This window comes from Ovis aries, chromosome 4 (genome assembly GCF_016772045.2).
Source record: "Ovis aries strain OAR_USU_Benz2616 breed Rambouillet chromosome 4, ARS-UI_Ramb_v3.0, whole genome shotgun sequence".
Lineage (NCBI taxonomy): Eukaryota > Metazoa > Chordata > Mammalia > Artiodactyla > Bovidae > Ovis > Ovis aries.
Genome location: NC_056057.1, coordinates 108,512,863 through 108,522,712, shown reverse-complemented (window position 1 = coordinate 108,522,712; position 9,850 = coordinate 108,512,863). Strand labels below are relative to the sequence as shown.

The following is a 9,850-nucleotide window of genomic DNA, read 5'->3' as shown; positions in this document are numbered from 1 at the left end:
CAATATGGCAGGAAATACTTCATTTCACAATGCCAAAGTTTGGAGGAATGAATGTAGGATAAGAGTAACCTCAAAGGAACATGCATATCCTATAAAGTCATGATGCACATTTTCACATTTTTGTACTATTTTGACTATATTTCCCCCTTTGAGCTTATAACTTTATGCAAAATTATTTGGCATAGAATTGAGCTGATGGTCAGCTAAATAAAGTTCTTCTTCAGGCCAGCCATTTTCCATTGGTATTAGATTCTGAGGTGGCTTTAACCTAACCTCCCAATACATTTGATCATCAGTATCAATATCAATGACTACCTTATTTATATAAGGTAGTCAAATCTTTACGATTTCCCTGGTGGCTCAGTTGGTAAAGAATCTCCCTGCAATGCATAAGACCCAGGTTTGATCCCTGGGTGGGGAATATCCCCTGGAGAAGGAAATAGCAACCCACTCCAGTATTCTTGCTTGAAAAATCCCATGGACAGAGGAGCCTCGTGGGCTACAGTCCATGGGGACACAAACAGCCAGACACGTCTGAGTATCTGCTGCTTTTGCTGCTAAGTTGCTTCGGTTGTGTCCGACTCTGTGTGACCCCATAGATGGCAACTCACCAGGCTCCCCTGTCCCTGGGGTACTTGCCATTTCCTTCTCCAATGCATGAAAGTGAAAAGTGAAAGTGAAGTTGCTTAGTCATGTCTGACCCTCAGCAACCCCATGGACTGCAGCCTACCAGGCTCCTCCATCCATGGGATTTTCCAGGCAAGAGTACTGGAGTGGGGTGCCATTGCCTTCTCCGTTGAGTATCTGAGCATATATATATTTGAATCTTAGTAACCACCCAATGTTAAACCATATTACTGTCACGGTACAATTCAGTTTTCATTTCAGAACCCATCAGTAAGAATCAGAGGTCTTTGCCTCTCCAACAGATCTGGCACTTGTCCATATACCAGATTAGCATATGGACAAGTGTCATTACAGTTAGCCACGACTCACTTATTTCTGGGTTCCAAGTCAGTAGGGGACAAAGCCAGTTACCCTGTCTCAATTTAGAGGCTTGTACTAAAGCTAGCTTCTTTTGTGGGCTGTTACACAGTGGGGCCTGCTTCTCTGCCTGCCCCACCATGAGGGGGAGGACACAGTGATATCCAGACTAACTGTACTACACGTATGTCTTCTTCTGATCTGCTCTTCACAGTTGAGCATGAACTCATTATGCTTCAGTGAAAATTACAAACACTGCCAGAGAATCTAAGTTCCGAGGTCTGTAAGATCCCCATAACTGTGTTCCTTGGGCTCCAGCAGCTAGAATGGAAGGGCTCTGTCTCATGGTTACTTTAGTCTCCATCTGGATCAAAACAGTCAAGAGGTCTTGAGTAAGGGCTGAGTGCTAGCAGTATCCAGCTTTATTTGCTGAGTCAGTCTGATCTATTTCACTAAGGTCTCATTCTACTTCCAGGCTGACTCTTATCCCTTACTTTTTTCCTAGATGAGAATTCCCGCTAATCTTCTCATTCTAGTTAAAAAATATATTTTTTTCAACTGGCTGCCACACCTCATTAAAAGTGAATTCAGCGTGTTCAATGATGCCTAGATGGCCACCTTTCTTTTTCAAAGTCATTCTTTGGTTTTGTGGGACAGTCCACCATGCTGTGGTTATCATTGTGTACTAATAACTTGAGTGCAGTTATGAGTATGTCTTGCTACCCCAAAATATTGGGTCCTCCATATAGGGCTTGCTAGCCTACCTAAATGTAATTTAGTCTGAACATGCTGCAAGGCCTTCTAAAATTTTCCTCCTTTCAGGGTGGGGCTATTTCTCAAGAAATTCACACCTGCCGTGTGAAGTCTATAATTTATTCCTGTGAGAAACCCATTGTCCCTCCTCTTCTGTTTTAACAGCTTTCCATCCACAAAAATGGAGGTGATGAGTATCTGTGCATAGTATACTGTGGTCTGCTAGGAATGAAACTGATATACTTTGCCCACTATAACCAAGGACCTTTCTAAGCATTTGATCATCAAGGTTTATAGTTAACACAGTGATCAATCAGCTGAAAATTGTATTACATGGTCTAACGGCCACATGGAGAATTGTTCTCAGAAACTTTCTTCCCAGTGAAATCTTTTCTAGTAGAAGCAACCTGAAGAATGAGAATCAAAAGTTACTGCCACACAACTAGAGTTCCATTCAGCCACCAACAATGGATCCAGTTTATCATCATACCACAAGACCAACATCTTATCTCAAATCATAAGACCAGCCAGTACAATGGCACTCAGGATTGCGTGCTTCCATTTGACCTTGCTAAATTCCAAAAGCAGGGTTGGTGTTGGCAAACATATGACTTCCCATTTTTGTGCATCTGGCATAATTGTGTTAAGAGACAACATCACCATCCAGTGTGAGCCTCTCTTTTAAAAAACATACAACCTAAAAGGGCAAGTTCTGTTTTATGTGGGGACATTTCTGAGGACTATAGCCTCAGGAAGGCAGCCTGTCAGGCAACTCCAAAAATGTTGTCATCAACTAGCCACAAGCTCTGCAACTGGTGGTGCACCCTGAGGGGAACTCAGGGTGGAGAAAAACAAGATACTGGCTCTAGACAGTTAAGATGCAAAACCAAGGAATGATTACCATGAGCCCAGACTCTTGCATCTTCTTATGTAAAGAAAAGCACTAAAGTCATTAACTTAAAATGTTTTCTTTTGGGTAAAATTTATTTTTTTTATTTTGCCTTATAGATCATAGATTCATCATTTCATGAGCATGAAGTTTATAACTGAAAACTATTCTTTCTTTTTTCAGATTACTTCATATATTTCTTCTTTAATACATGTTTTAAGTAAGACAAATGCAAGTCAGAAATGTCCAATTCTTTTTCTGAGAAGATAGCAAAAAGATATTTCAAATCAAACTGCAGATCAATTTGTCAGTGGAATATTTTAATACCAGAGAATTGTTAACAACTGAGAGAAAAACAGCACTTAGTTGTATGCAGTGCAGGAATGGGGATGTTGATTTTCAAAATGAGGAAAACCAAGAAAGCAACAAGAAAACAATAAAGCATCCTATTATATAGCACTTGTTATTCAAGAAAGAAGAGAGGCCAGAAAGACTTAAAATGAGATTACTGAAAGTAAGATAGCTTGGGTTCGAAATATTAGAGAATTCTTGCCTTGAGAATTCTCCTGTGATTTCCATCTTTACATGGTAAAGATTTATCTATTATAAGAACTCCAACTTATTCATATAAACCACTTAATTCAGAGTTTCCTGCAGAAATGCCAATAAAGGCAGTAGTTTAACCTTCCTCCTTATGCTGTCTTCTGCCTCCTGACCACCCAGCTGTGTCCCCCGTGTGACCCCGCATGGTGGGCCATGCCTCCTGTCCCTGGCCTAGGTGTATAATAAACCTTGCTTTTTTTCTAAGCCTTTCCTTTGTCCCCTCCTGTGATCAGACTAACATTTTCAAAAAGTATATGGTCTGTGATTTACATTTCTTTTTTTAAGATCATGACTTTGACAAGCAGAATAATTAATTTTCAAAAACTCCAATATTTACCAATTTTTCAAATTTTATGTCTTGTACTTTTTGGATCATCTCTAAGAACCTATGCCTGTCCAGGGTCGTGAATAGTTATCCATTTTATTTTCTAAGGTCTATATAGTTGCTGATTATATGTTTACGTCTGTTGTTGTTTTTCAGTGGCTGAGTCATGTCTGACTCTATGCAAACTCATGAACTGCAGCACACCAGGCTTCCCTGTCCATCACCAACTCCCAGAGCTTGCTCAAAGTCATGTCCATTGAGTCGATCATGCCATCCAACCATCTCATCCTCTGTAACCCCTCCTCCTCCTGCCTTCAATCTTTCCCAGCATCAGGGTCTTTTCCAGTGAGTCAGCTCTTCACATCAGGTGGCCAAAGCATTGGAGTTACAGCTTCAACATCAGTCCTCCCAATGAATATTCATGGTTGATTTCTTTAGAATTGACTGGTTTGATCTCCTTGCTGTCCAGGGGACTCTCAAGTGTCTTCTCTAGCACCACAACTCAGAAGCACCAATTAGGTCTATAAGTAAGCAAGTAAGTGAAAGTCATGTCTGACTCTTTGCAACCCCATGGACTGTATAGTTCATGGACTTCTCCAGGCCAGAATACTGGAGTGGGTAGGCTTTCCCTTCTTCAGGAGACTCTCCCAACCCAGGGATCAATCCTAGGTCTTCCACATTGCAGGCAGATTTACCAGCTGAGCCACAAGGAAAGTCCAGTTAGGTCTATAATATGCTATAATATTGTAGCTTTACAGCTAAAGGCAAAAAATGCCCCCTACCATATTTCAGGGGCTTAACAGGTGGTGCTAGTGGTAAAGAACCCACCTGCCAATGCAGAAAACATAACAGACTTGGGTTTGATCCCTGAATTGGGAAGATCCCCTGAAGGAAGTCATCGCAACCCATTCCAGTATTCTTGCCTGGAGAATCTCATGGACAGAGGAGTCTGGTGGGCTACAGTCCATAGGGTTGCACAGAGTCAGACACAACTGAAGCAACTTAGCATGCATTCACCATATTTCAGAGGGAACAAAGTTCCTCCTGCATGTTGCCCTTTGATATTCTTCACATTAGCCTGTCCTTCCACAGCACTCTCCTAAAGGCACCCTTGACCTCTTTGCTCCTCAAGCTGTAGATGAGTGGGTTCAGCATGGGGTTGAAAAGACTGTAAAACAGGGAAAGGACCTTCTGCTGCTCCTCAGGGTGGCGGGACTTGGGGGCCATGTACAAGACGATGGCAGTGCCAAAGAAGAGCCCGACCACGCAGAGGTGGGAGGAGCAGGTGGAGAAGGCCTTCCTGCGGCCCTCAGCGGACTGGATCCTCAGGATGGCGGCCAGGATGCGCGCGTAGGAGCCTAGCACCAGGCAGAGAGGCCCCAGTAAGATAAAAACACAGGCTGAAAAGATGACAACTTGGTTGAGCCAGGTGTCAGCACAGGCCAGCTTGAGGACAGACAGGATTTCACAAAAGAAGTGGTTGATTTCATGAGGCCCACAGAAGGGCAGCCTCAGAAAGAGAACTAAGTGGACCAGAGCCAAGAGGAAGCTTAACACCCAGGATGTGATGGCCAGGACAGTGCACACTCTCCAGCTCATGGTGATAACGTAATGCAGGGGGTGGCAGATGGCCACATACCTGTCATAGGACATCACCACCAAAATCAAGCACTCTGTGTTAGCAAAAGCTAGATATAGAAATGTCTGCATAACGCAGGGAACAAAGGAGATGGTTCTTTTCTGACTCACAAGATTTGCCAGCATCTTGGGGACATTGTTGGAGGCATAGGACATGTCGATGATGGCCAAGTGTGAGAGGAAGAAGTACATGGGGGTGTGCAGTCTTGAGTCTAAGCAGATAAGCCCCAGGATGACTCCATTCCCCAGAAGGGTGAGGGTGTAGAAGAGAGAGAAAAGACCAAACAGGAAAAACTCCAGTGCTGAATCGACCTGGAATCCCAGGAGGGTGACTTCTGTGATCCGTGTCTGGTTGCCTCCCATGCTCCTGGGTAGAGACAGAGAAGCCGCCCTCTGGGACAGGAAGGTCAGAGCTTCAGGGAAATCAAGACACAAAATACCTTCTGAGTAAACCAAAGTGAGCATTTGGAAATGTATTACTTTGGATGGATTTCCTAAAATTTATTGTTAGATATATGGTTAAAACTAATTCTGTGTGCTCATATTTATCAGAAAAAGTTATCCTTGTATCAAAGAAATAATAGCCTATATATGTAACATTTACTACAGATAATAAAATGTATTAGGATACATTATTATATACTCTACCTAACAGAACGCACATTTGCATGCACACATACAAAGTTTGGGAGAACTCAAGTTTTCTGGCTTCCCTTCAAGGCTATGAGTCCTATGAGTCTTGATTATTAAGGCAGTTAGAAGAAAGAGAACCCTGACAAACCATCTCTAAAAAGAGATAGTTTTATTTTCTAGGCTTGCTTGTCTTCTTGGTCCAAGTTATGAAGTTATTAGGGTCCCCTGTTCTTTACATGTTGCTTTTGGTTACATATCCCTTTACCTTCTCACTTGCTTTTCTATCCACTAATTTCAGATTTGAAGTTCTTAGAAGTATTTGATAACTTCTTAAAGCAAATTGTTCCTTGCAGAGGAATAAGTAAAAGCAAAATTCTGAGCAAAAAGGATTTGTTGAGTTCTAGGAACAGGAAAAAAAAAAAAGTCCATAGTGACAAAGAGGTTGTAAATATTCATTGTTTTCTTACTGATATTTTAAACAATTTGGAACTGACATAAAATTTGTAAGTTGGAATGGATTTAAATATTTTGTTATTTCTATAATAGAATATTGCTGCTAAGTCACTTCAGTCGTGTCCAACTCTATGCGACCCCATAGACGGCAGCCCACCGGGCTCCTCTGTCCCTGGGATTTTCCAGGCAAGAAGACTGGAGTGGGTTGCCATTTCCTTCTCCAATGCATGCATGCATGCTAAGTCACTTCAGTCGTGTTCGACTCTGTGCAACTCCATGGACAGCAGCCCACCAGGCTCCTCTGTCCACGGGATTCTCTAGGTAAGAATACTGGAGTGGGCTGCCATTTCCTTTTCCAATAATAGAATATTATATAGCCATTTAAAAGGATAATATAGAATTTTATATGGCGATGAAAAATTTTCCACATAAAGTCAAAGCATGTGTACACGATTTGATTTATATTTCAAAATTTAACATATTTATACAAAAATGTCTTTGGGGTCTATTTTTATATATGCAGGAAAGCTCTGTAATTTAAACATGAAACTCTGTACATTGATTATCTCTGGAGAGTAGGATTGTATGGGAACTTACCTTTTGAATATATTATATGGTTATTGTTTGTTTTTTAATAAATGTGCATTACCCAAAAAAAAGACATTTGAAAATTCTATTGTGTAATATAAAAGCAAAGTTGCACATTTTCCTTGTTTATTCAAGAGTAGCACTTAGGAAGTTGTAACAGGAATGTCAAACCTGAGCCAATTCTTAGAGTTTCAAATGGGGGAAATGAATCACCATATTACGTTAACTGAAAAATAGTTACCTTATGACAGGAAAGAGGAAATGAAAATTTCAATCTCATTTTTGTTTACCGAGATATTTTTTCTGAATTGTCCTGATCAATAGCATAGTCTTCCAACGAGTCAAAGTAGAAAAAGATTTCAAATCAAGTTGAAAATCACTGCAACATCCACCTAAATGTGAAGAGGAGCACAAGAAAAGCACTGCTTTGAAGTTGCACAGGAGAAAAATATTGACATAATTGATCATTGCCATGAAATTGCAAATTCCAGAGACAGTCGCCCTCTGCCTGTGAGTTCTGTGTCTCATCCCGCATGGATCTGGTGTTTCTTTTAGAAGGAGGTGGTCTATTACACTAATTCCAAAGTCTAGGGTCAACACTTTACTGGATCGCCAAAGAAATGGTAGCAAATTATGGTCAGTAAGTATCTCACCAAGTCACGCAAATGTTATTAACTAATTTTTAGCTGATATATTTTTAGCTTTTATTAATTGATTTATTTTAAAATTCATGCAAACAGAGCACAGTTAAAGGATATATATCGAACTTCTAATCAGCAGATACAAAATGGGAAACTGTGTAATTTTCTGGATGATACAAATTTAATGACAGAATGGAATTTGGCACTTTAGGGACATATCCAATACTGTATTAATAGGTCTATGACTCAGGCTAAATAGGAAGGCTCAGGGAGCTCTTACTACCTGAGAATTCCAGAATTACGGATATTTTGTAAATTTTTAACTCTTTTTGAGTAAGCAGTTTCTGTCATCAAGGAAAGCAAGGAACAAAAGCAGTAACAGAAAATGATACAACGAAGAAAAAGAGAACGAGAAAAAGTCTCATGGGCTTGTGTTTACTGTGGCCCCTGAGGCAAAGAACTGGTCCATTGGAAAAGACCCAGATGCTGTGAAAGACTGATGGCAGGAGAAGAGAACAGGGTAATAGAGGATGAGATGGTGGGATGGCATCATGGACTCAACGGACATGAGTCTGAGCAAGCTCCAGGAGATGGTGAAGGACAGGGAAGCCTGGTGTGCTGCAGTGCATGGGGTTGCAAAGAGTCCTACACAATTTAACAACAAGAGCTGATAACAACACAGAAAGCTGGAAAAACTAAATTTCTTCCCAAAAAGAATGTTTAAAGGAGTTATGGGAGATTTCCAGAAAGGGAAGGTAGGTAACAGCTTGAAGAGGAAGAAAGAGCCGGCTGAGTCAGGGCCTGAGATGGATCCTAGGGGAGCAACCAAGGCAGCCGAGTGGGCTCAGCAGTGATGTGATGTCTGGGTTCCTGCTGCACCTAAAAGGGGCCTCGGGAGGCAGGCATAGGGATGCTTCAGTATCAGATATGCAAGTCACTGGCCTCCTTTTCCCAAGTGATTAGAATTGTTTGAGTTCATAATTCAAATAGTCTGCAATTATAGAGTTTTACATATAATATTTTGGTCAAATATTTTTGAATGAAACCAGTAGCCTAGAAAAAGAATTATTTTCAAATGTCAGCAATAATTAAGAAGGCAAAAACTTCTTAGTGGAAATACTTCTTTCATCATGTATGAACTCCAGACAAACCATATGCAACACTGGGTGTCAACTGCACTCTACGCTTTTGTAGAAAGGTCATGAGGAGACAGCTCTATAGTGGTGGCTGTCTGCTCAAACTATTAATGATCGGGACCTTTGTGAGAACAAGCTAGAAAAAATAGAATAAAGAAAGCAATTTTCTCCCCTTTAAATATGCAATGATTTCTTGCATTTTTAAAATGAGAGTTCAAGAAGTCAGATTTTTCTTTCCTCCGAGAAAACTCCTGTGGCAGATAAGAGAGACACCTGAAATGAAGATGCCTTTAAGTGTCCACCCTGCTGCACCTTAAGGAAAGTGCGCTGTCCTGCACAGAATGAGGGAAAACATTTCATGGATACATCACTTTGTTCTCCCACAGCAGGAAAATCAGCAGGGACTGAGAAGACCAGGGTCCCTAAATAAGGATGAAGGCGGACCATCGCACCCATCTCCACTCTGCAGGGGAACCATGTGGCCCCGAGTCACTGATTCTCAGCCTCATTGTTTTCATCTGGAAGCTGGTGAGAGCAGGGTCTAAAGGGCTGATGTGAAGAATAAACAGCATTAGCTGGCACACAGTAGGAGTTTACCAGACGTCAGCAGATACTAACAGTATTAAAGACAGCACAAAATTCAAGGAGAATCTAAATTATTGGGATTGGTAATTAATAATATCAATCATGATATTGTAAAGTCCTCCACACTTGCTTTCCTTTTTGATTATGTTTAAGTAAGAAAACATATGATTTTAATTCCATTTGTATTGATGTTTTATATGCTGATTTTTAAGTTAAAAAGGATTTTAAAGAAATATAAGAATCTTTAAAGTAGCCTCACTCTTGGAATGAAGGAGAAAATACAGGTTTTAAAACTCAAAATGCAGCTCAGCTATACCAAATATACCAACGCGAGAAAGAGAGTAAACTTATGAAGTGAAAGGAGGCCATGTTTAGGATATTTTGCACTGACCTATAGTAGAAGTTTTTATTATCACTCTCTCAGAGTGAGTGCCCTGGGGCTGACAAAGTCAAAGTTCTGGGGCAGAACAGATTATGCAATCTTCTGACTTACTCAGAAATTACTTATCATTTACTTCACCACTCAGCTTGATCCTCATGAATAGCATAATGTAAAAAACAAACTTGGATTCTTGGCCTGACTATCTGGGACCTACTCAAAACTTTGGCAGGCAAAATCTTG

At 40.7% G+C, this 9,850-nt stretch overlaps 1 protein-coding gene across 1 annotated transcript; it reads right to left on the bottom strand.

Annotated features, from left to right (window-relative positions):
* Positions 1–4,622: 4,622 nt before the first annotated feature.
* Positions 4,623–5,555, bottom strand: LOC101104312 (olfactory receptor 2A14-like). Its single transcript, XM_012177313.4, has one exon. The coding sequence runs from the start codon at positions 5,553–5,555 to the stop codon at positions 4,623–4,625; it is 933 nt and encodes a 310-aa protein (XP_012032703.4).
* Between the last annotated feature and the right edge of the window lie 4,295 nt (positions 5,556–9,850).

Bases quoted from the DNA above. Each gene is read 5' to 3' on its own strand.
- LOC101104312 (XM_012177313.4), bottom strand. From the start codon at position 5,555: ATGGGAGGCAACCAGACACGGATCACAGAAGTCACCCTCCTGGGATTC.